Raw genomic sequence first — 27942 nt, forward strand, 5'->3', positions numbered from 1 at the left:
TGTGCTAATTACATGTGATCAGACTGTTTCAGTAGGATTGCTTGAAAGTTCCACCAACTTTAGAGGAGGTATTTCCTAGACCTATATCAGATATACACTCACTCTGGAGTTAAAATGCCCTTATTCACCGAGTCTGATTTAATAAATTTAAGTTATCGACAGTTTAAAAGTCTCAAAAGATCAGTGTATAATCGCTTATGGTATTACTGTGTTTCATTGCCTATTTACTTTCTACAGCAGGGATATAGGACATGTATAAGTACATAGGTTTAGTCTTACATATATGTTTATATCAATCAAACGAAAGACAAGCCATTAGAATCTAAGCCAGGGGTGTCCAACCTTGGCAACTTTAAGACTTGTGGGAGTTGAAGTCCACAAGTCTTAAAGTTGCCATGGTTGGACACCCGTGATCTAAGCAATGTTGAGAGGCAATGTATAACACAAACCCATTTTCTTTGTCTTCTACCAGCACGGAAAGAAAGTTAAGTGGGCGGGATTTAATACCGCAGCGGAAGCTCTGGCCCCTACAAGGAAGCGAAAATTAACACGGACGCGAGCTTTCCCGATTGGTTTTCGCAACCCAGACAAAACAAAGTTGCGAGGCTTTTGACTCTGATTAAAAACCAGCTCCTGAAGTATCTTGGATAGTAAGTCTTTCTGTTTTGAAGTGGATTTTTAATTAGGTATAATTTAAGTGTTTTGATTAGTGTGCAGCTTTGTTTCAAAACAAATCGGAATTCGGATTGGTTAATTATAAAGCACCTAAAACTGGCTTTGTATCGAAAAATTTTATGATGGTACTTTGCCCTAGCTTAGAATATATCCGTCGAGAAATACGGCGAACTATCCGGAATAGGCTGTAAGAAATGGATCCTTGAAAGATTTGTATTTTGGTTTTTCTTGAACTCATTTCGGACGGAAGAACAGCCAATGCTTTATTTATCAGAGATAACTTCTGAATAAACCTCTCTTAAGTCTCGATAAAAAGAAACAGGGTTTCTCAGGTTTGTTTGTTTAGAATCTGTACAGTTGCCTTTGTTTAGTGAACAGCCCAGTTGCTTCAGTATGACTTATTTCTTTCATTTGAAGCAAAAAAAAAAACACATATGGAAATCAGAAATTAAATCTTTGGATAATATTTGAGAATTTGATACTTTGATCTGTTTTAATGTTTTAGGAAATTAATTTCCATTATGTCTTCTTAAAATATGCAGGATACTGTTCTGAATAAATATGCATTGAGTTTTTGTTTTGTATAATTTGACAGAAAACTCTTCTGTGTTGTTTTGTTTAGCTGAAACCTGGATAAGAACTAGTGCATAATTCCTGCATAGAACTTTCAGTTTTTAGATAAATAACATAATGATAGATGTACTTCTGTAAAATATATGATACAATCTATGATATCTCTGGCTGCTTTCATCTAGGCACTGAGTAGAGCTAGACCAAGTTATTTTGAAAGATTATTACACCATTTGTGCACATGAAGCAATAACATTTCAAAACTATCTTGGTCTAACTCTACATTAGCCTTTGAATCTTGAAAGGCAACAATATCAAAAATTAAATCATAGTACTTGTCCATAGCTAAAGGAGCAATGATTTACTTAACCTAATATGCGGATTTATACAATGGATTGAACCATAAAGTAATTATACCAAGTGGGTTTATGATTCATTGATCTAAAATCTGGCTGGCTAGTTTATTGCTCTGTGTGATCTGCAGCTACAGGTAGTCCTCAACTTATAACCATATGTTTGCTGATGGTTCAAAATTACAACAGTATTAAACAAAAATGTGAGGACTTACAACCAGTCCTCATACTTAAAACCATCACAGCATCCCTATGGTCACATAATCAAAATTTGGGCTCTTGGCAATAGGCATGTATTTACAATGGTTGCAGTGTCCTGGGGTCATATAATCACCATTTGCAACCTTCCTAGCTGGCTTCCAATAAGCAAAGTGCATGGGGGAAGCTTTATTTGTTTAACACCCACACAATCCATTTAACAACTTCAGGGATTACTTAACAATCATTACAAAAAAGTCAAAATTAGGCATGAACTGCCTTGCTTAAAAAGAAAATCTGATTTCAATCATGGTTGTAAGTTGAGGACTACCTGTACAACCAAAGCCATCTAATGAATGTAAATGACTATCTGTACTGATTTATTATGTTTGTGGAGGCTCTGTGATCCACTTTATGATGGCTTAGTGACTCGTGGACTGATTGTGGGGCTGCCTTGCCTATTGATATGCACAAAACAAACTTTCCTTCAGCAGGGCAGATTAGAATTGATCATTGCAACAATGGATGTCACTACCACAATGTATAATATCTCTATATGGAGTATTCAAGCTATTTAGGAGTAGAATAAAGCCCAGACTTTTCCTTTATTTCTGCAACAGAATGATGAGATAGGCTTTTCCATTTATTGGAACACCTTGAGCAACTAGTAGCGATACAAATGTAGCCTCCCCTTGATTAACTCCAAAGCTGGATCTGAAAAGTAATGATTTGATTCAAACATAACATTATTTTTTTATGTTATGCTTATAGTCAATGAACCAAGCTATCTTATAATAAAACATATCAACCTTTAAACAACTCTTTTGTCCTTTAGATCTACACAACTAAGCTCTGCAAAAAAATATATATGTTGCACTATATACCATTTTGTATCAATTGTGTCATTTTCCAGACCACTTCTTTCCATTTCCCTTTGTTCCTACTTTTCTGGCCCTATCCTATAAGCAGTGGGTATTCCATACTTAATGAGATTTTTTACTTTTTCTTAATTAGTTAGAGTCCCCCTCCCAATTGGTGAGGGTGTTTGTTCCATTTAGCCTGCTGAAAGTTGTAAATAATATTTCTTTACAGTATTTTGTTCTGTTTGTATATTGCTGAATCAAAAGAATTCATTGTAGGTTAAAGCAAACCAGTTAAAATTACTGTAGAATTAAAATGCAGTGGCAAACATTGAATTCAAAACAGTAATTTAGAACAATAAGAATATAAAAGGTGAAAATTAAAGGAATTTTTTTACAAAAAGCATTATGCAGAACAGGTATCATATAGAAGCAGAATGAACAGATTAATGACCTTAAATCATTATTGAGCTTCTTGACAAATTAATAAACAATTGAACATCCTTTAAAAATACTAAGTTTGTAGCATTTATTTAATGAACCTATCCAAAGCAGTGGATTAATAACTGTTATTAATGTTTGTCTATTTTACGATTTAAGACATAAACTATATTGTTACATGCATCTCAGGGAAAAAGAGGAAACAGAATGAACGCTAAAAGTATCAGGTTTATCTTCTTTGCGCAAGAAAGAGGAAGATGAAACTTTCCTTTTTTTTAGGGAATCAGCAAAACAATATTGAATGCATGCCTCAGCATTTCAGTACTACTCATAGAAGCAGCATTAGAAATATTAATTAAGAATGAAATCCTCCTCTCTTCAACCCATAGAAAAGTAGCTCATGCTCTTCTATCTGTGAAAGACTATTTGCAAGATCAAGTCAGTAATGTTAATATTTCGGGGAAACTACTTTCAGTATAGTCAATGCAGTAAAGGTCTGTCCAATTAGTGTAGTCAGACTAATAGAGAACACAAGAATATAAAAAAATGCAAACAGCACAGCAATAAGTTATGAATAAGAGGAATTGTTTCTGCCTTAATGTTTCATTGTGTTTGAAAATAATTCTGTTTTAGCATATGTTCTGATCAGAGGTTGACTGCTAAACAAAACAAACAGAACATCTGTTATAGTTGGTGTTGTGTTTACATGCTTACAGTGCTATTTAAGTGAAGCCAATACCCAGCAGACTTAACATTTTTCTTTACATCCTTTCAATTAAACCTTTATTTATTCTCACCCACAAACCTGATTAGAGATATTGTTACAATCTGTTCCATGTACACCATGCATAGATAAAAGTTCCTCTTCTGTTTTCTGAGCAGTCTATCCATAGCAGCACTGGAGCCTTAATCAGTTTTCTGCATTTCATCTGAAAGTTATATAGTTACAAGTATTCTACACAAACCATATTATTGTTTGGGCCATTGGTCATTCAGGTGTGATATCTGATATGTGTAAGAATGCTTTTTCCTTTCTCTCTATTGGGATATCTTCCCAGAATATGTCAAATGATGAGAGCCCTTAATCCAACCCTGCCAATTACATCTTCAATGTCTAGTCAATTCTATATTGTCATACCATTTTCAGGGCCCATCTGAGCAAAGGAATCAGATATGGCTGTAGTTTTTCTTTTCATGTAATACTCCATAACCTACAAAATGAAGGAAAACTAGAAGCTTATTATATTCCATGATGTCACTCTGCATGTAGATTTGCATATCTGCAGTAGGATTGGAATGTGTACCAATACAATGGTGCTGTAATAACATTTTTAAGTGTCTAAATATCCAAGGAAACTTATAAAGAAGGGCATTGCATATAAGATACTTCTAATAAACATTCTTAAGTAGATATTACTATTAATGTATTTTATGAGGAAAAACTTGCTGTTTAATCTACTGTCCAGAAGAACCTTTATGATAAGTTGTAAGAAGTAGTCATGTAAATGATTCTTTTCCTTATTTATCAGTGTTCTTTTAAATGTACTCAGATAACTATGGTAAAGTGTTAAAATGTTCTTGCATAAATTGTCATTCTAATTGTGAGTTAGCAGAGATTATTCATTGTAAGAGTACGGTTATGTTAATCTATTGCAGCAAAAAAATCAGGAGTCATCTGACTGGATCTTTCCGACTAACATATCTTATTAAAAGGCATAATCTTTCACAAGTTACAGCTTACTTCATCAGCTACCTACTTTGCCCCAACATCTATTCTCCACCAAAGGCAATGTTACAAACCCTTGTGTAATCTGTATCCACATAACCAAGCTATCCTTACCTCCACCTCACTCCAATTTAAATCAGTCCATCCACTATTTGCATCTGATAAAATTCTGCTCCTGGATGCTTATACAGATGGTATTTGTTTAACAACCAATCCATCTAACTTTCAAACTTGTAACAGCACTGAAGGAGTGGTAGTTATGATCAGTTCTTGAACAATCACAGCACTTTTGCAGTCAGTTACATGATTGTGATTTTTGATTCTCGGTGTCCCATGGTCAAATGATTACCATTTGCAACCTTCCCTGTTGGATTCCCACAATGGAGTCAAGGGAGAAACCTTCAAGAAATCAGAAGTTGTGATTATGTGAGGTCCTTACTTAATGATCTGCATGACCTTTGCTTAACAATGATAACTAGGAACTGCTATCATAAAGTGGGGCAATCACATCGCACTTTATGACATTACTTTATGACCACATGACTTAACTATCAAGATTACAGTCCAATTACTATTTGTACCGTTTAATAAAATCTGTTAGTTGGAAAATATATATTACCAGGCTCCTTCAGATTGTTATTGTATAATCCTAATCATTATTTCCAATTAGAAACTGAAAACATGTAACTTTATATAACTTTTTACCTTTTTTAGATATTTTATTTAAAAAGGTGGTAATATAGATTTTTTGATGGAAAACAAACTACTTGCTTTCCATCTTAATGAATGAGAAAATAACCATCAGTATTACTTTTTTTTCTTTCTTCATAGATATATTGTAAATAAAAATGAAATCAGTGACTACTTATGGTTTGCTTGTTGAATGTTTTTGGTTTGCTCTGTTTTGTGGATCTGCTACACATTTATTGGCTGATAGGTAAGTAACCTGAAATGAAAACTCTAAAGACAATGGCATTTAATTTTACAAGAAGTCCTGAAAATGTTTATCCAGTAACCAAACAGATCCCTAACACTTATAACCTCCAGATAGTTTGTCCATTTGTGAAAATTAGTTCTCCTTTCCCTCTGCCTTTTTCTTAAATGTAGTTTGGGGATTTATCAATCTTCCATTGTAATTTTTTGACACGGAAGAAGGTATCTTCCTGTTCGACTAATGGAATTAATTCTTTTGACAGGAATTAACTGGTAACAGTTCTGTAATTATGCCTGCTATTTCAACTAAGTATGTCTGCATCATGAGCTTAGGAAAAGATTAAAGTTAGCTCCTATACTGCAGGATCAGAAAGCAAGATTTATTGGCAAAAGAAAAATAATAATAAAATGTTAAAACCCTGAAGACAGTAAAACAGTTTACACCTCTATCAGGCTCATCAAATGAACCTGGAACTATATCTACAACACAATTGGCTGATCAGACTTTATAGCACTAAACTAATATGTTCTTAGCTATGCTAGTTAGATGCTAGAGTTCAACAATATATGAAGGCTATATGTTTTCTATTCCTAATTTTCAAGAGGCCTTGAAGGAGGAAATAATTGCTCTTTGTGGTTAAAACAATTGGCTGTAAACTAAAACATACTCAATATGCATCCAGGTTACATTTTCTGATACATTGCTCAGGGATGCCCCAATAAGGGTATTTTTAATTGTATAATAGATTATTATTAAAATTGTTTAACACTATAGAGCAAATACCATTATACTTTGTTTACAAGTACAGTATTAATTTCACCAAAAACTATCAGCACCGAAGATCCTATAATTATTGTTTTATGAATAAGGCTCATGTAGAATTGAAAACTGTGTTTATTGAATTGCATTATGTTTTTTCCATCATAAAATGAAATACTTCAGGTTTTTTTCAGTATGAATATAACAATAAATGGTTGTGACATGATCTAAGAAAATCAGTCTGTAATCATATAACATGATAATTCACTGTGCAGTTTTCTTAATCTCAGTTTTATTAACAAACTACAGTATCATAATTCATACAACATGAAAACAATTAAACATGGTTCATAAGACACTACAGAGGATTTACCTACAAGCTAAGCCAAAGGTAAATATATAATGTCAAACTCATTATGACTTAGCATATTGAGTAAATTCAATTCTATTGATCCATATATCCATATCCATCTTCATCAGTATCTTTGTGGTTTCCACTGTAAAAGTTGACATTGTTGGAAACTGCATATGAAGAGATATATAATTAGTCCTTGATTTACAACTATTCTTTTAACAATTGTTCAAAATTATGCCGGCACTGAAAAAAATGACTTACACCCAGTTCTCAAACTTATAACTGTCATATGATCCCTGTGGCATGTGATCAGAATTAGGCTACTTGACCACTGGCATGTATTTACAACAGTTGTTGTGTTCTGGGTCACGTGATCATGATTTACAACCTTCCCAGAGGGCTTTTGACAAGCAAAGTCAATTGGGGGAGGAGCTGGATTCACTTAATGACCATGTCATTCACTTAATGGCCATGGTGATTCCCTTATGAACAGAGCAATAAAGGTTCTAAAAGTGAGCACAACTCACTTAAATACTGCATTGCGTAGCAACAATTCCGGTCATAAATCAAAGACTATCTGTTAATCATCTCATATTTTCAGCAGTGTAAGCACTTATAATCAAAATGAACTTCATTTTATTCATGATTTTTGTCACTGAATAGATATAACTACATTATGGGGAAGCAAACTCCCCACCCACAATGCTCTGTAAGGTTATATGTACTCTTCTAACGAATATTTGCTAAAACTTACAGTGTTTATATTTTCTGTTATTCCATGATATGTTTTAATGAGAATTTGTTTAATAATCCAGAATAAGACAAATAAAACAAAGTAATCAAATTCTGTCTATTTTCTTCCAACTGGCAGTATCCAACTAACCTGCCCAGGTTTTTAGGAATGGGGCTACTATGTTAGGAAAATTTAGGATTTTGGTGAGAAACGTATGTTTAAGTTGCCTTGTGATTGGGGGGAGGGAGGAAAATAAAGTTTGTCTGCATTTCTACTGAGCACAACTAGCTTGTCATATGTAAACTAATACCAGTATGTTATAATACTTTATGTGATTTGGCTTTTAAAAGTCATAGCACCACTGTTGTCTTGTACTCTGAGATTAATGCAATTTAAAATACTATTGCCAGAAAGAGTTTAGTAGTTTGGAGAGAAATTGTTGGGTTTCTGTATTTTATGTTACACATCAAAGGTTAGGACAGATTATAGAAACAAAAAGGAATGGAGTATATCAGTATTTTGGATTCAGACAAAAGCCATTATTTAAATAAGCCAGTCATTGTAAACCAATTTGAAATAAAACTTTAATTTGAACTGTATTGCCAAACGCCACAGTTTGTAGTTAACTTCATAATTTACAGTTATGCAAAAAAAAAAAAACCCTTGATAAAGCATTATATGTGAACTATACCAGGAAAAATGCAGGGGTAGTTTGTTACTAATGAAATGTTATGCCTTTGGAATGTTAAGTATTTTTTAAAAAAAAATCATTTGAATTTATGTCAATTCGTGTACATTTAAAATGACAATAAAATTCTAAGTCTAAGTCTAAATATTTTATGTTTCAGTATTGTGTTTCATAAGTGGGAAAAATTATACTTAGTTCATCATTGGCCGGTGACTGTATGCATGGTAAGATCTTCTTAAATCAATGTAGTTATTTTGCTATCTGTATGTTATACCTATATTAAAATATGTATTTTGCTGTATCCTGAAAAGGGTGCAAGAGTGGGAAGTATTACTGAGATCTTAAACATTTAGCTACTGCACATGACTAAAAGATCTACGTTCAACTATGAGAAATTGTTCTGAATTGTCAAATAATTTAAAAATAAGACTATGCAAAGAAGGAAATGTTTAAAAGAATTATTTTAAGGTATTATTTATTAAAGCTAGATGCCACTTTTTCTCAATTTCAAGGTCACATGTACACCTTTAAATAATAGTTTCCTGTCACTGACTTACATAAATTCAAAAAGGATTATCACAGTGAAGTAATGTGAGAAGAGCAGGATCTCAGAATACCATCTTCTGAAGTTGGAGAAAATGTGTCCTGTTTTCTGTTTTTATTTCAGTTGTTTGACATAAGAAAAAGCAATGTCCTAATACTATAGCACAAACAATGTTACATTTATTATTATAAAAGTAATAATGGTAATGTGTCTATAAGAAGGGATCACATAATATTAATAATAGTCACATTAATATTTTTATAGCATATCAGATTCTTAGATATTATACAAATCATAAAAAGAAACCTAATAAAACCTATCCCCATATCAGCATAATAAACCTCCTAAAAACTCATAAAGCTAGAAACAGCAGCAGGCTAGCCACCATTATTCTTTCAAATCCATCTTTTAGTGCTACACATGAAAGCAGATTGTTCACAGATATAATCAAAACAAAACTTAACAGTAAATCCATACAACTCCTTTACTATGCTCCCATTCCAGAGCCAGCAGGAAATCATCCAGCCTAAAATCTTACTAACCCCAAGAACATCCTTACTGCAATCCCAGAAAGGTCCATATTACACTGGTGTCCATACAGGTGTAATGCACATAAGTCAAAGGCCGTGATTTGTGATTCCCTTGGCTGAAATTCCAGGTCTACAAATATCATCTTACTACATGACAGCTTCCTTAGTTAGTACACAAGATGCAGTTTACTGTAGTGATTTAAGGTACCAGACTAGAAATTGGGAGGTTGTCAGTTCTAGTCCCGTCTTGGGTACAAAGCGAGCAAGGTGACCTTAGGCCAATCACTTTCTCTCAGCCCTAGGAATAAGGCAGTTACAAACTCCTGAAATTTTGCCAAGAAAAATGCAATTGCCAGGACTCAAAACTGATTTGAAAACACACACGTGTGGCTGCATATGAACAATGTGCATGTGTATGTGTGTATATGAACAGTTTGTGTGTACGGTATTGAAATCCCACCCCACTTTTCACTGCTGTTATAGTGTTGACCAATTTAATTCTTTTTATTCCTTATAACTTTGGGTAAACCCAGTTGACTGTTTGATCTATAGACCACAAAGCAATACCAGAAAATTAGTTTTTAATATCTTGATTGCCATGTAGTGGTTTTCTGGATTTCCAATGGGTAGGAAATTTTCATACCATCAGGTGACAGAAGCGTAGCAGCTGAGTCCTTTTAGTTATGTTTTCAACTACACCTGTTAAGCCCTGGACAGATTCGTCCATTTCAGGGTTTTATTAATTCAATCTATATAGGAAAAGGAAAAAGGGGACCCAGAAGTTGCAATCTCTGTCACCTTTGCAGCTAAATCCATACTGCAGAATAGGCACTGAGCACAGCCAGTATTTGGAAGGAAGTGGTCCTAAAACAGAGCTACCAGATAAGTTGGATCTGAGCAGATTGCCACTACTTGCTAAATCACTTTATGCTACCTCCTTGGGTTATCTGGATGGAAGTTCTTGAGCTGAGACTCAGGATTTAAGCCATCTTTCGATTTCTTCAGTTGTGTGTTGACAAGATATGGCTACTGGCCTGAAGACATATCTACTAGAAATAATGGGGCATCTTGTGGAATGTCTGCAGATGCAGACTATAGTTACATTCAGTTAATAAATTTATTGTTTGTGCAGAGTGCACCTTCATTTTTTTCTTGTAGCTTTTGATATGAGCAGTCTAACAATCTTTCAAATTACCTCTTTCTTAGGAAAGTCTAGTGTTTAGGTTCAAACAAATCCATCTATAAATGAAACCATGCTCCTACTTATTTTATTGGTGGGTGAAATAAAAAAAACAAGGGAAAATTCTGTCATCTTAGATTAGGAAGTTAAGATTCAGTCATCTTGCGTCTTCTTTTGCTTTTGCTATAAGATATGAAGCAATTTTTAAAATATAAGTGAACTTCAGGTGAGCAGAAAATACATCTTGGGGATTGCTAATATTAAGAGCTGAAACACTTACTGAGTATTTCATGGGAATTTGCTAGAATCTCCATTATAAAGATACATATAACAACTAACCTAATACAAAAGCTGGAATCAAAGTAGAGTCTTTATATTCTTTTGGAATAGAACTTGTGCTGTACTTTAACATTTGCCCTGCTGTATCGTTTAGCACTGATAGACATTGAGATACCCAACACCTACAAGGTACCGTGTGTTAATATTGGTTACACTGTAGAAAAGCCAAGCTAATATCTCCATTTACTGGCTATTGTGAGCAAATCTTTTCCATTAGACTTTTTGTGAAGCTAAATGCCATTGCTTCATAGCTGCTTCTCTGAACTGTACTGTTGATCAGAAATAGCATGAAGATTTTCTGCTTTTAAGTGTCAAGGACTGAACTCTTGAAAGCAGTGAATTTTTCCACTTATTTCTACTGCAAAATTGGCTGAATTCCCGCTCTTCTCTTGCCAAGATAAATGTAACACTTGACTGCAAATGGATTTGAGTTTGTTTTTAATGAAGGGTATTCTGCTAGTTCAATGAAATATTGGTGAATACATAAAACAGCATTTTATGACTCATATTTAAAGTAGCCTGACAAAATGTTTTAGGGAAAAAAACAGTTGTGATACAATTTACAACTTTACACTTTTTTTAATCATATGAAAAATTGCCTGCCAGAGGGTTTTGTAAAGCAAGTACTACTTTTTATAACACTCTACAATTCTAACATGGGAGTATTATCTTCCTTAAAGTCAGGTAACTGAATTATTCACTTTTAAACCATAATTTTTACTTAAATATTGCCATATGCTGAGCAAATGAAATCATAATGCAAAAGTAGGCTTTTGGTAGCTAGGTGGTGCACTGAATTCTCTGAACGGTAGGGGCTTCAAGAGATGGAAAGATGGAGTTGAAAAATTCTGGAAGAGGCAGGAAGGTCAGAATTTTCTGTTTGGTTTTTTTTTTTAATGACATCTTTTTTTCTATACTTGACCTAGATGGGGTTCTAATCCTCTCCTCCCCACCAAAATGGTTTCAACCTACATGTTCTCCATATCTGGATTTCAATTAATAGCAATAGCACTTAGATTTATATACTGCTTTATAGTGCTTTACAGCCCTCTCTAAGTGGTTTACAGAGTCAGCATATTGCCCTCAACAATCTGCGTCCTCATTTTACCGACCTTGGAAGGATGGAAGGCTGAGTCAGCCTTGAGCCTGATGACATTCGATCTGCAAAACTGCAGGCAGCCTATAGTCAGCAGAAGGTGTCTGCAATACTGCATTCTAACCACTGTTCCACTGAGGCTCTTATGTGATAGTTCTCACATAAGAGCCAGCGACAGCCATTTTTTAAAATAGGAAAGCATTTATATTCAGGAAAGAACTTTTTAAAATAAATTTATTAATTTCATAGAAAAAAAGATACAATTTCAAAGCACTTATTTGCTGCATCTGTATGTTATATCAGAAAGTTTTGCATAGCTAGCAGCCAATATTAACAAAATAAAAAGCAAACATTTCAAAACTAAAAATTATCTTTCCAATATTATAAACAAAATTGACAATTTCAAAATAATGTGAAAGTATTCAGAGACATTCGGAGATTAAGCTGAATCAGACCCTATTTTTCCCATTCTGCATAAAAAATGTTTTCCTTTAATAACCCATTATTTTCTCTAGATGAATGAAAATGAATGCAAAGATCCACCAATGTACTGGACAATCCATGGACTCTGGTAAGATATAAATTTGGAAGAAAAAAATCTTGAATTGCTAATTTTAAGAGGTTGGTTCTTTCTAAGCTCTTAGTATCTTATACTTTAAATATTCTGGTCTGATGCCCATAGAAGGTGAAAAATTTTATTATATGATAAATGATTTTTTATAAAGGATTTGTTATTATAAATAATCTGTGGTAATCCATGAATCAAAATACTTATATGATAATACCAGGATTTCTAGGTAAATTAAATTTTAATATTTCTTTCATATTTATAAATAGTTTGATTTATTCACTGGAATTTGTCTGTCTCCTAAGAAAAGAAGTTCTAGAATCACTAATCATACATCTCTATGCTAAATTGCCATGAGATTTACATTATATAACTTTTTTTCCATGTTCTCTATTTTTTTAACTTTTATAATATCAAACAAGGCAGTACATACTATATTATCTGTCCTTAACCCTCCTCAAGATAACCTTGCAATGTCTCCCATTTTACAAGATACGTGTTAGAGAAGGAGAAGGCATTCTACTACTATTCAGAACAGTGGTTTTCATCCTTTGCACTCTTTTGTTCTGCTTCTTCCCCAGGCCTGATAAAGCTTCAGAATGTAATAGAAGTTGGCACTTCAATATATCTGAGCTTAAGGTATGAATCAAATAAATTATAGGTACTGAGTACTTGAAGAAAAACTATAATAATAATTAAGTCAAGAATTTGACTGGACTCAGAAAAGCTTTAGGGTGTTCTGCCAAAGCAGTTTTATTTATTAATACACTTCAATAAGTGAACGTTTATTACCAAACCAGGCACTAGAGAAAGAGGATGATAGGTTTCATTCTTGAGTCCCTTTTTAAATAATTTGTAGAGTTGCCTATAAAGTCAAATATTATCATAATACACATTATAGCAAGGAAGATAAAGCAGGAATGGTTAAATTGATTGCTTTATTTAAAGAGGAGAATATGTTCTTATATGTTCTTATTTGGATACTTCTGGAATTTGTGCTTGTGAAGAAGAAAAAATGAAACTTTGACCTTGATTTTGTTGATTATAAAGATTTGGTGTTATAGAATGGCTAGTTATATATTAATGTGTAAAGCATAAAAGTTGAGGTTGGAATGTGTTTATCTTGTACTGTGCCAGGAAGAGTTGGAAGTCAATACGCCCTTTTCTTTCTTTTTCTCTTCCCCCTTATATCTCACACACCCCTTTCTTTCGCCATTCCCTTTCTCTCCCTTAATTTCCTATTTTCTTTTCTTCTTTGTATTTTATATAATAAAAATAAAAATGACAAGTATTTAAAATAATAATAACATGTTATCAAAAGCTGTTATGTGAAGTATTTTATAGATACGAGGCTATTTTATACAGCCAGTTGGATGTAATGGTTAAAGTGCTGGTCTAAAAATCAAGAGATTATGAGTTCTAGTCCTGCTTTACACATGAAAGTGGGGCAGTCACACTCTTTCATTCCAGCTCACCTCATAGGGCTGTTGCGGGGAAAAGGTTGTGTTTTCCATCTTCAATTATTTATAAAGTAATGAAGGGATCAAAATCTAATAAAATAAAATACTCAGTGAGGAAATCTAGGTGAAGTTTGAAACATATACTTGCTTTTTAATTTTATAGGATTTTTTATATTGCTAGGATTTAATGGAAGACATGAAAGAATATTGGCCAGATATACTACATACAAACCATACTTATTTCTGGTGAGTTGTATCACATTTAACCCTACTGTTAGCTTTGCAAAATTTTAGTTGTCTTTCTAAATGAAAAATCCTAGGTAACAATAGGAGTCAGATATGCAGATAATGCAAACTGGATTTCTGACAATTACTTTGTTTCAACATTAATGCTTTCTCAAATAATATACTGTATTTAGGCATATATGGTATTTTTGTCTCTCACAGGAGTTTAACAGTAGAATTCAGTTTTAATGTTTTCAGTCAAACTCTTCTTTAAGAACATTCAGTTAAAGGTTTTTGGCCTAATTATGTCCTGTTATATTATTTTGTAAAATATCCAGTACATTGATCATTAAAATAAACCCATTAAAGCTTGTATTATGTACAATAAACCATACTGTGAGTACTTTGCCTTCAATTCCATACAGCTACTTTGGAGCATGACGAATACTATCTTGGCACATTAACATAGCTATATCTTTAACTAGGATTATAAATTGCCCTTTGCAGCTATGTACAATTCCAGAAAAAGATACAACTCATATGTTTTAGAGAAAGGTTCTATGCTCATATTCCCATACTCTTCAAAGCAACTTTTTGGAAACAAATCTGAATCTTTTCAGAGATCTAGTATGTAATATCCATTGATTCCCAGCAAAGAAAGGTAAAAGCTTCCCAAGTCAAACCTGATTTTAGGAGACTACATGAACATACAGGTGAAACTCGAAAAATTAGAATATCATGCAAACGTTCGTTTATTTCAGTAATGCAACTTAAAAGTGAAACTAATATACGAGATAGATTCATTACATGCAAAGCAAGAGAGTTCAAGCCGTGATTTGTCATAATTGAGATGATTATGGCTTACAGCTCATGAAAACCCCAAATCCACAATCTCAGAAAATTAGAATATTGTGAAGAGGTTCAATATTCTAGGCTCAAAGTGTCCCACTTTAATCAGCTAACTAAGCCATAATACCTGCAAAGGGTTCCTGAACCTTTAAATGGTCTCTCAGTCAGGTTCAGTAGGAATCACAATCATGGGAAAGACTGCTGACCTGACAGTTGTGCAGGAAACCATCATTGACACTCTCCATAAGGAGGGAAACCCTCAAAAGGTAATTGCAAATGAAGTTGGATGTTCCCAAAGTGCTGTATCAAAACACATTAATAGAAAGTTACGTGGAAGAGAAAAGTGTGGAAGAAAAAGGTGCACAAGGAGCAGGGATGGCCACAACTTGCAGAGGATTGTCAGGAAAAGGCCATTCAAAAGTGTTGGGGACTTTCACAAGGAGTGGACTGGGGCTGGAGTCAGTGCATCAAGAGCCACCACACACAGACGGATCTTGGACATGGGCTTCAAATGTTGTATTCCTCTTGTCAAGCCACTCCTGAACAACAAACATCACAAGCATCTTACCTGGGCTGAAGAAAAACAGAATTGGCCTGTTGCTCAGTGGTCCAAAGTCCCCTTTTCTGATGAGAGCAACTTTTGCATCTCATTTGGAAACCAAGGACCCAGAGTATGGAGGAAGAATGGTGAGGCACACACTGCAAGATGCTTGAAGTCCAGTGTGAAGTTTCCACAGTCTGTGTTGATTTGGGGACCCATGTCATCTGCTGGTATTTGTCCACTGTGCTTCATTAAGTCCAGGGTCAATGCAGCCGTCTACCAGGAGATTTTGGAGCACTTCATGCTTCCTTCCACAGACGAGCTTTAGGGGGATGCTGACTTCATTTTCCAGCAGGATTTGGCACCTGTCCACACTGCCAAAAGCACCAAAACCTGGTTCAATGACCGTGGGATTACTGTGCTTGATTGGCCAGCAAACTCGCCTGACCTGAACCCCATCGAGAATCTATGGGGCATTGCCAAGAGAAAGATGAGAGACATGAGACCGAACAATGCAGAAGAGCTGAAGGCCGCTGTTGAAGCATCCTGGTCTTCCATAACACCTCAGCAGTGCCACAGGCTGATAGCTTCCATGCCATGCCGCATTGAGGCAGTAATTGCTGTAAAAGGGGCCCAAACCAAGTACTGAGTACATATGCATGCTTATACGTTTCAGAGGTTCGATATTGTTCTCTGTACAATCCTTGTTTTATTGATTGAATGTAATATTCTAATTTTCTGAGAGTGTGGATTTGGGGTTTTCATGAGCTGTAAACCATCATCCTCACAATTACGACAAATCACAGCTTGAACTATCTTGCTTTGCATGTAATGAGTCTATCCCATATATTAGTTTCACCTTTTAAGTTGCATTACTGAAATAAATGAATTTTTGCACGATATTCTAATTTTTGGAGTTTCACCTGTAGCTTTTCTGTTTAAAATAGAAATATAACAAAAGCCCAATCTAGGCATTAAAGGAAAATGAGTTAATACTTTATTATATTCTCCCTACTATACAAAAATCACCCCAGACTGCTTGCCTTTTCATGGGAACAGATAAATAAGGTTCTATGGAGCTTAAAGTGGAGGGGGGGTTATCTCTTGCACCTGTGCAGCAATTCAAGGCTAATCCACCACTAAGACTGCCTGGCTAGGCATTTCCTAACAATATCTAGCCTATTAGTATGTATCTCTTTAAAGAGCCATAACTTTCCCAAATCAGAGTCACTATAGAGTATAGTCACATAATCCCTGGAGCACGTGCTTTATTGAATACAGGAGTGTAAACATGACATCTATTTCCAATTTACTGAAGCTGGTTTAAACACTGCAAACAAGTACTATATTCATAAACCACAAAGCTCATTTTGCAAATTATTTCTGAAATACTACCGAGCCCTAACATGAAATAACAATTAATCTATTTATTTTTTTGAGAAATGGCTGTTTGTTTCTTATCCTCATTTATACAGCTGCATATCTTTCAATTGCAACTAAGTAATTATTTAAATATTATTTGTTTATGGAACATGCACACTATCTTAGTTTGAGTGGATTCTAAGCATTTGCAAGTAACCACATTGCAGCAATATAGCCCATATGCAGGGCAAATTCAATTCCACATTGGCAATAACCACAATACTATAAAGCAGAAATATATGAACGCAGCATTGAAATTGAGGAATGATGAATGAAAAATGCAGACTACATTATAAGATGCCATATATTTTTCTTAATACAGCCCATCAGAAAAAAAAGAATGCTTTAAAACATGAACATATAAAGTTTTTTGTCTTCTTTTTTATACTAGAATTGCTTCTATTTTTCTGATTTGTAACCGTGATGGGAAGTTTCAGTACTGACATTTTTTTAGTGAAAAAACATATTCAGCAATTAACCTTTGTTATTTATTCTGTGTGTGTGTGTCAAGTTGGTAGCAATGTCCTTGATATGCCACAAAATGAATATTTGTTAGGTACAAGGACAAGATTATTTTCTTTTCATTTGACAAAATAAAAACAAAAGATAGCTTTTCTTTACACTTTGTGGTTTCCATAGTTTCCAATTCCACATGAAACATGACTTCAGCATGTCTTTTCTCAAGTGCTAAGTTTTCTTGCTTTTGAAAAGCAAATTTAGAAGACTTCGAACTATTTCAGGTGTCTTAACCATCACACCTTCACTTCTCTTGTCATTTAACTTAAATTATTCATAAAAAAATTCTTTTCTCAGCAGAAAAAGACCTTCTACCCAAGAGACTTTTTATATACAAATATTTTCTATATACTAAGGAGATAATTTTATATATATGTGTCACAGGAGTTTGTGAAATACACATTGTACCAATTTAGAGAAGGGATGTCAAACTCAATTTCGTTGAGGGTTGCATCATGGTTGTATTTGACCTTGGGGGTGGGGGGCTGGGGTGGTGTGGGCAGGATGGTCATAGCGAACTCTTGACATCACTTATGTCAGGGGTACCTGTGGTGGCCCAGGCGGGGCTGTGGGGGATCCATTGTCTCCAGCGGAGGAAGGTGAGACCAGGGAGAGTGCCAAACCCTTGTCCCCAGTGCCAAGCCTGGCCTTCTGCTGGTGGTCAAGTGCTAAGGCAAGACTTTCCTTCCTTCTGCCCTTTCCTTCTCCTTTCTTCTTCCTTCCCTTCTTTCCTTCTTTTTCCTTCCTTGCTTTCTTCCCATCTGTGGTGGTCTGGCACTTGAAATGAGACGCAGGGAAACGTCTGAGCAAATGCCAGCCCCGAGTAAACTCAGGTAGCAGTATTTATTAAGAAAGAAATCAAAAGTACAGAATCAATAACAAATGACCTCAACCGAATGAGAATATGCAGCTGTGGAAAGTCCCATGAGAATATACAGGCACGAAAGGTCCCATGGGAATGGCTCGGCTGCGTATCATGAACTTTCACCTATATTCCTGGTCCCTCTAAGCTTTGCAGATCAAAACAGGATGAAACACCCATTGCAAAGGCAATACTGCCCCCACCAGGAGTGTTTGCAAACCCTAAATCTATGCAAAATAGCTGTACAAAGGATTTACAGAAAATGATGAATAAGATATATTACCACATTCCCCCCTTTTTTATTTATTCAAAGATGGGGGGTGTTTTAGTGGCATAGTACACAGTTCCCTCGCGACTTGGTCCCATTCGCTGAAAGGCTGAGGTACACATTTGAAATAGATTAGGAATACATTGAATACAGCAACATAACATAATAAGTATAACAACAATTATCACAACTAATTGAAGCAATAAATGTAACCATGAGCTGTCAGGAAGCCAATCCCATAGCAAAGCCCAAAGTGACTTATTGAAGCCATCTTTTCCTGCTTCATGTTCAGCTATGCGGTCTTCCATATCATGAACAGTTCTTGTAATGTTAGGCTCATAATTATGTATAAAAACACAACAATGTGAATGAATTAAGGCACAAACTCCTCCTTTTGGCAGCTAACATTATGTCTAAAGCATAACGATTTTGTAAAGTAACTTGGCGAATTTCAGACACTTCTTCATTCAACATCTTAATGCTTCTAATAGTATCATTAAACATAGCAACAGTAAAATTATTTAAAATATGAATATCTCTATAGTTCATAGCTATTCCCAAAGGTGGGATTGCTGCCCTAGAAATCTGAGTCCACAAATTACCACCCACAGTCAGGCCAGAATCAACTTCTCGATTACGAATACGCATCCCAATCGGTAAACTCTCCAATTTATAGATGACAGGAATTACAAAACCTATAGTACATACTCCAGACCAATTCTTTGGCCACTGTTGATAGGCATCATCCCCACATAACAACCATAACCCATCCGGAAGGGGGAAGTATTTTAAATGCTTATGATAGGTATTGTCGGAGGCCTGACTTTCCCACTTCCACATTAGCCACATCCAATTACAGAGAACATATGCCCCGTTACCAATATCAGGCCTCTTAGTGACTGTCTGATTTATACAACAGTCAAGGGATTCTTTCAAAGCCTGGGATAACGTAGAAGACATCCGATTTATGCAGCTGTTCTTGCTAGTAATGCTTTTTACACATTTCATACATCCTCCTTCCAAAGGAAACACCTTCTGACAAAGAGTACTATTACCTAAGAAAACAGATTGATTATTTCCTACGGGAGGACGATAATAACAAACTGAGGCTTTGGTAGTGAAAGTTACCTTTGTTGTGAATAATGTTTGATCCCACTTTTCGGGGTCTGGGCCCCAGTGAAGCCAGTGATTAAAGTTATTATAAGTACTTAATTCAGTACTGGTTCGCTCATTCAAAGGAACACCATGTAACAAAACTCCACCTTTCCCAGACCCAGGTACATGCATACAAAGCCAACAATTAGTTACATTTAAACCCTTAGCCGCAATCCGAATGTCCTTGATGTAGGAATTTTCTTTCCATAAATTATCTCCGAGGTCTCTAGTTTCTGAGATAATAGCAGCTCTTTGCCTCCGTATTGGAGTCCGTGGAGGCATAAGACGAATGGAAAGAGAGGCTGTATAAGGTAACTTAGGCAACTCCAATTGACACCGATATTGTCCATAGTCTGAAACAGAAACATTAAACAGGATCAGAGTTGTTGCACAGGCTGAAGATATAATATCCTTATCAGGTCCCGAGTAAAGAATGTCTTGATCCTTACGCCAGGACCAATATGCTGAATTGCAGATCAATTTAGTCCGATTCCCCAGAGGAACCTGCTGCATACAAGTTGGTAATCTCAGATAAGCAGTCATCTTTTCCCAGCCTTCACAACGCCGCGCCTGGACTGCCGGCATCAAGAGAATCAGGAACCACAGGTACGGAATCAGGAACCACAGAAATGCCATCCTGCTCCTCCGAAACCTCCTTCACTGGTGCCTGTGAAGGCGCCTGCGAATGATCAGGCCGAACGCACCGACCAGGAACCCAACGAATTTGACCAAGATGTTCGACTGCTGCATAACCACGTCCCCACGTAATCAGCTCAGCGGGAACCCATGCCGGATCCGGAAGGAAACGCACCAACACTCGAGGCCTCACTGCATCTGTAGAAGGAGAAGAAAAATGCCTGCTGGCCGCACTCGCAGGGGGGTTACCAGACAAATTTAAAAAATTTAAAGTATATAAAGCTAGATTCAAATGATCTTGAATTGCCGGAAGTCCCAGGAGCTTCCCTCCTTTTTTATTTAATTTAGCTAACATGTTCTTGAGCGTGCCATTATGACGCTCCACAATAGCCTGTCCTGTGGAATTGTATGGAATTCCAAATTTATGTTCCACGGACCACTGTTTGCAAAACTGATCAAAGACTGTGCTCCGATAAGCCGCACCATTGTCTGTTTTTAAAGTTTGAGGCGTACCAGCAACTGAAAATGTCTTAATGCAATGATTAATGACATGTTTAACCACCTCACCCCTTTGAGGGGTAGCCATTAGAAATCCTGAATAAGTATCCACAGTCACATGTATATACTTCCAGGGTGCAAATGATGGATATTGAGTAAAATCCATTTGCCAAATCATTGAAGGTTTCAACCCCCTGGGGTTGACTCCCATAGGGATAGCCGTGCCCTGCTTTGAACAAGTTGGACATTGTTGAATTATAGCAGCAGCTTCTGCAGCAGTAAGTTTAAATTGGGATGCCAACGCTTTAGCGTTTTGATGAAAATAACTATGGCTGTCCCATGGCTGGACAGTGAGAACTGAAGTTACAGCACTGTCAGCTTTGGCATTACCTTGTGATAAAATTCCAGGCAAATTACTATGACTACGAATGTGGGCAACAAAACACACATTCACACGCTGCTCCAAACATCCTTGCAACAACAAAAGCAATCGTAGAATATTGGGTGATATTCCAGGAGACAAATAAGAACCTGCTACAAAGGGTAACAAATTATACACATACAAAGAATCCACTATTAGATTGAAATCCTGATTTTGAAAATTTTGAAAAGCCAAAACTACAGCAGCAAGTTCTGCCTGCTGGGCAGACTTCTGCTCTGATGTCACTTTTGTATGCCAAATTCCAGATTTATCTTTCCAAACACAAACACCAAAAACTTTCCCTCCATCAGTAAAGACTGTAGGAGCATCTGATATAGGCTGAGTACTGATTTAGGTCACACCCTGTCCCATTAATCTCTTGTTTTGCTGACTTTGACCCCCTCCAGGAGCCCGACATTGCGCTTTAAAATGTCCAGGCTTCCCACAATTGAAACAAGTTCCTTTTTTAGCATTTCCTGCCTGCAGAGCCAGAGCTAAAGTCTCCATGTTAAAAGACTGACTCCCAACCTTCCTACATGCATTAATCAAATCTGCGATCTCTCGCTCTCCACTTGCTACAAGTGGATTCAAGATCTTTTTACAATCTGCGTTAGCTTGTTCTACTGCTAACTTCAAAAGCAATTCGTTCCGGGCGAATTGATTATCAATTTGTCTTTCAATAGCCACTTTCAATCTGCTAATGAAATTTTCATAGGGTTCATTGTTCCCTTGTTTGATGTTAGTAAAGGTCTTCTCACCACCTTCGCCGTCAGGGAGAGCCCCCATGGCTTGAAAAATTAACTGTGGGAGAAGAACGAACCCCTCCTCAGGCATTCCATCTCTCTGTTGTTCTACTGTTGTAAAATTACCAGCTCCGTAAAGCTGATCTGGGGTAACATTTGCTGTTCCCCTCTGAACTGCCAGCTGTCTCCATTTCTGATCTAACACCAAATATTGAGCTGGAGTTAAAATCATATTCAGCAGAGCTCTCCAGTCAGCCGGAATCATTTTATTTCCATAACCAACTGCTTCTAACAATGCCTGAGTATATGGCGATCTAACACCATACTCTTTTGCTGCTTGCTTAACTTCCTTTAAAACTCTGAGAGGTAAAGGCTTCCACTCCCGCTGCGGATTTAATGCAGCGTCCATGCCAATTTCTACTGGATTAAGTTGAATCTCTACTCCAAATTCCACCAAATCATCTCCTGATAATTCCCCTCTATTTTTTGCTTCTTGAATAGCTGCAGTAACTGCATCCACTTGAACTCTTAAAGGCAAACTCTTATCTTCTGACAAAGTATTTTCAGCGCCTGACAGTCCTCTGGATTTATCTGGAGGTGCTGTCAACGGCAATAAACGTACCGCATGGTAAGGCGGCAAACCTTCTTCGGGGGGTGCTAGGAGCGGTTGTTCATGAGTAGCTAACGCATCCATAACCACCCTCCAGGTTAACAAAATTGAAGAAGGGGCACGAGGTTCTTCGTGCAAAAATTTCCCTATCTTTTTCCAGGACGCTACTTTAATACTACCTCCCTCTGGATATGACTGAATATGTTTCCAAACATACTGTAATAAGTCCTCAATTTCTTTCTTTCCTATGGCATGTCCTCTACTATGAACTCCAAAACCAAAACTATTCCCTATGATCCCTCTCAATTCCCTGATGTGCCCTTTCTGAGCCTTCGAGAGATCTCCCCCCATACTCACGAAAAGAATCTATCTCCGTCCAGCGAAGAAGATGAGGGCCCAGTCGACGTCCGCGACGATGAGTATAGGATGCGGGAAACGTATAGCCTTTCCAAGCTATCACGTCGGAACCTATAGCTCTTCCAAACTATCACGTCGGGGTCACCACTTGTGGTGGTCTGGCATTTGCTCAGACGTTTCCCTGCGTCTCATTTCAAGTGCCAGACCACCACACTCATCTTTCCTTCTTTCTCTTTCCTCTTTCCCTTTCTCCTTTCCTGTCCCTTATTGGATGCTCAAATGCAAAAGGGGAAACATTTCTGTTTGACCCCTGAGCCCCATTTTTTGCCTGGACGGCCTCCTGAAGCCCTCTGCGAGCAAAAATGGAGCCCGGGTAGGTCACACACATTTTCACTGGCAGAGGCACTGTGGCCAGACCTTCACCGTTTCCATGGCTGCCCCACAAGCCTGAATTAAGCACCCCCATGGGCCGGATTCAGCCTAGGGGGCTTAAGTTTGATACCCCTGATTTAGAGCATCCCTTAGGAGTTTGAGTTGCGCTGAGCTCATTGGAGTTGGGCAGTCAATAAATGTAAATAAATAAGTAAATAATCTGTAGAAGATGTTAATAGTTGCAAAATATGCATTATATAGAAATGTAAAGATATTACCTATCATTAGATCTGTTTTATCTAATAGTATTTCTTAGGAAGAATAGTTACTAAAGTTGGCTTTCCTATGCAGTGAGCAAAGTGGTAGAATCTTGACTGGGCTCACAACTGAGATGTTTTTCTGAAATAAATAGTAGAAGATTACAGAATTTTTGTATAATTTTCCAAATACAATGATTCTTGAAGATACTATTTTTGTTAACCTTTTTTTCTTTACATAGGAAACATGAATGGGAAAAACATGGGACATGTGCAGCTGAATTAGAGGCTCTTAACTCACAAAAAAAGTATTTTCAGAAGACACTGGAACTCTATAGAAATATTGACCTTAACAGGTGGGGAAAATTATTTTCTCAGAGTCACTAGTATTCTTACTACATGTAAGATTATCTGCTAACAAGTATGCAGTATTTAATTGACTGTGACAGCAGGGGTGTCCAACTGGCAGCCTGCAGGCTGGATGCATCATGTGTAGGCCATGCTCACCTCAACTCCACAAAGGGAAAAAAAATGTCACAATACGTCACATGACGGCAACGTGATGTGGCAAGTTTGACACCTGTGTCTAACAGGCTCTGGGGGGATAATGAGAGAGCACAGTTGTTACAGGAGGAAGCAGGTCTACTCCAAATATGCTTTCCAATTTGGGGAGTGGGAAACATGAGAAAGGGACCCAGAATAATTCTAAGAGTTGAGATGGAAAATTCTTTTGGCAGCTTTTCCAGATCCTGTTATCCTATCATACCAGAATTACATATATTTACAAAAATAAAAGTGGTTATTATTTCCTGAGTTGGCCAGTTGTGGAGGCCTTGGCATAATGCTTCCTTAAAGGTTAGAAGTTCAAAAATGTATGTTCAGGGAAGTTGCGGTTGCATAACAAAAACATTATAGCATCACTCAGTCTGGAATCCATTGGCATTGCTGAGATCTCATGAGTCTCAGTGTTGGATGGAAGATTCCAGTTCTAGGGATTATGGTATACCATGTGTTTATGTTCTCTGTAATATAAGCTTGAACTTCAAGCATCCATGAAGTTCAGAACCAGGAAAGGATTAAAAAAGGCATCACTAAGTGCCTGTCCAAAACTATTCTGGCTGAAAACATTTGTTCTGTATGTGATTATCAAATATAAATATTAAATGAACATGAGAAATTTAGATACTGTGGATCAATAAATGAAATGCAATTCCTTAAATTAGTCATAAAAATCAAACAAGAAACCATTATATGTGTGCATATATAGTATCCTTGAGATAATGAAGAACAATGGAGATAAGGAGCACTGCATTTTGGAAAAATAGTCTCAGTTGGCATAAGTTGAAATACTTTGTAAATACTCAGTTCTTGTAGGTTGCTAGTTATTCCTTTTCAATTTCTTCTCTGGCGGGACTTGGTAAAATAGGCACAATTATTTTACTTATGTCAGCATTTGGTCAAACTACATAAACTAGAAGCTTTGTGCAGAAGCCTGTCTGACATAACACATTTTCCTAATGAAGAATTAGTAAGAGAGCTTTCAGGGATCCAAGCATTCCCTGAAAGTTACAGTAGGAATTTTCAATCTGTTTTTAGAAAATTGATAAAATCGATGTCATGTAATGTTTGTCAGTGTACAATGCATAAATAGCCCTAAAATGAGTAAATTATTTTGTGAACATTGTAAGGTTTCACTTATTCTATGGATTATCAATCCAGCATTACTACTCCAATGTTTCAGTTATAGGTCTTACAACAATTTTAAGAAAAAATGAGCAACAAAAATGTAATACTAGTCAAACAATGTTAGATATACTGTGTAACTGAAGCACGTTTGACTTCTTAAAGTTTTATATGTCTTTTCTACCTAATCTTTTACATGTAGGAAAATAATGAGGAATCTATCTGTTGTGTAATTGTATGTAGTGAATTCTGTCTTTTTAATGCTGGATAAGAGTTCTTTCTCTTTCAGTTTTCTCTCAAAAGTTGGGATAAAGCCAGGCTCTACCTACTATCAGGTGAGTGAAAAGCTCACTCTGCATTGCATTCTGCAAAACTGTAGTCTTTAATTTTCATTGTATAATACTTAGTGGTGAGTAGAATCTAATTAAGTCTTTCCACTGAAGAATTCCATTAGAAGAATAAACATATCTAATCAAGATTCATTTCAGAAAATTTAAGGGTTAACTTTGGGAAGTATGAAAAGGGACAATTCTATTATAAATACAGACTTTCATCTCAAAACTTGTGTGTTATTACTTTTCTTACTTTCATGCAGGTTTCATAATTCTAGACTATGAAAACACATCTTTAGTTAAACAGATGCTTGATTCTTTTTATGTTATTTATTTCATGTTTAAATCTTCAGCTGACAGCCATCAAAGAAGCTCTTGAAAGCTTTTACAATATAATGCCAAAGATTCAGTGTATTCCTGCTGAAGAGGTACATATTTCTCTTAATGCTTGTCTAGTTAATATTTAATCATTATTTTCTAAAAACATTGTTTTTAATATTGGGAAGATTGAAGATTAAATACATCTAGTTATTTAATCATTCTTTCAGATATATATTCAACACAGACTCATCAGTCTGCCTTCAATAATTATGAAAATCCCTTCCTCCGCCTTTTTCCATCTGTCCAGATTTAGACTTTAAATGGGAAGTAAAAACAAAAGGAAGTTAAAACTGCAGATAGCTAGTTTTCATATGATTTAAGTTTATGACAATATATAGATGAAATCTTTCTTTTTCAAATGGATCTTTGTATATTGCAGGTCAGTAGGTTTAAAATAACCTTTAGATGATCTAGAAAATATAAATTCTGAGGTCTTTTTCGGACTTCAACCCAGTGACATTTCTGGCTACTTTGCCAGTTTCATTGATGAGGTGGCCGGCCAATGCCATTGGAAAACTGATTCTGTCATTTCTCATTGGTGATATATTTGATGAAGGGGCCCTACTTGAGAAAAGTTTTCCTAGAGTTCTACCTAAGTAGAAAATGCATAGCCTTTTGCATCTGTTGACTGAAGCTATTATTTTTTTATGATATCTATTTTAGATGTATAGTTTTAAAAATATTTCCAAGGAAGAGTTTCATTCTGAATACTTTTTATGCAATTTAACAGCAATAAAATATAATCTATGAAATCAATATGCATTTCCAAATACAGCTTATTTCTGTAAAAGGTTGCTGACTTTCTCATTGTGTTTTCTCAAATGTGCTCATTTTTTTTTCTATTGCTGGGAATACTGTTTTGAGCAAAATAGTTCATAAAGTTTACTGCTATATGTCAATACAGGCTTAATTTGTCTCTTGGCCATCTAATTTCTGATCTAAAAAAAAATCTTGCTCAGCATTATTCCAAGTAGTAGATATTAAGTTTATTGTGTTGTTTGATAACTTATAAATGTATATCATGCAGCTGCAACTGTTAGCTTCTGAAGATTAAATTCATTCTGCTAAACTATCAACCACTGAGATATCAATAATTCCTTTATAAACTTCCCTACACTACTTTTTCTATAATGTTGTTTTATTTTCTTTCTCCAGGGACAGCTACAAGTAATAGGCCAGATTAAATTCTGCTTTACCAAGGAGTTTATTCTGAGAAACTGTACAGAGGAACAATCTGATTTATCTTCTACACTTGAAGACAATTTTTTTAGAACAGAAGATCTGTCAGTTTGTAATGATACTCTGACTTACTACCCTTCACATATGAAAACTTACAAACATTTTTTTGGAAATGTTGTAATTTAGGAAATCTGAACATTTTAAAGTTTTAGCGGGGAACAATTATGCATTGGATTTATACAGCAAGGCCATTTGTGAAGCTAGTATTAAGGGCTTTCTTTGTGTTTTGATTGATGACTGCTTGTTTCCTTAAAATTGCTGTCCATATTATATAATGTACTCTTTCTTCAATAAAATTTATTTTTTACTTTTCTCAATTTTATTAGGTGTTTTTAAATCAATATCAATTTCAAAATTATTGCAATCTGCTAGTGATCTGCAACTTTCGTGTGAAATTTATTTATCTGTCTAAATTTTGGGGTATATATATTTGTATCAAATACAAGATTGTAGGAATTCATCAAGAAAAAGTCAAAGAATTAGAACAGTAAATGGCCATCCTTAAGAGCCGTATATTATATATTTTAAAAACCCAAAACAAATGATAAGCATATAACTGCCTGGTT

General features: G+C 35.7%; 1 protein-coding gene across 1 annotated transcript; it reads left to right on the top strand.

Moving 5' to 3' along the window:
• The first annotated feature begins 505 nt into the window (after positions 1-505).
• Positions 506-27693, top strand: RNASET2 (ribonuclease T2). The gene is made up of 10 exons (XM_026705107.2): positions 506-650; positions 5655-5760; positions 8453-8516; positions 12497-12552; positions 13131-13188; positions 14191-14255; positions 23984-24097; positions 25714-25759; positions 26110-26184; positions 27293-27693. Exons 2-10 carry the CDS (start codon positions 5672-5674, stop codon positions 27500-27502), a joined length of 777 nt encoding a protein of 258 aa, XP_026560892.1. The 5' UTR covers positions 506-650; positions 5655-5671; the 3' UTR covers positions 27503-27693.
• The last annotated feature ends 249 nt before the right edge of the window (positions 27694-27942 follow it).

Source organism: Pseudonaja textilis, chromosome 1 (genome assembly GCF_049901715.1).
Source record: "Pseudonaja textilis isolate UNSWEBS1 chromosome 1, rPseTex1.2, whole genome shotgun sequence".
Lineage (NCBI taxonomy): Eukaryota > Metazoa > Chordata > Lepidosauria > Squamata > Elapidae > Pseudonaja > Pseudonaja textilis.

What these genes read in the sequence shown, in the direction of transcription:
- RNASET2 (XM_026705107.2), top strand. Translation starts at nt 5,672, where the DNA reads ATGAAATCAGTGACTACTTATGGTTTGCTTGTTGAATGTTTTTGGTTT. An exon ending in GGCCGGTGACTGTATGCATG is followed by an intron (nt 8,517 to 12,496) that starts GTAAGATCTTCT and finishes TATTTTCTCTAG; the next exon opens with ATGAATGAAAATGAATGCAA. An exon ending in AGAAATATTGACCTTAACAG is followed by an intron (nt 24,098 to 25,713) that starts GTGGGGAAAATT and finishes TTTCTCTTTCAG; the next exon opens with TTTTCTCTCAAAAGTTGGGA.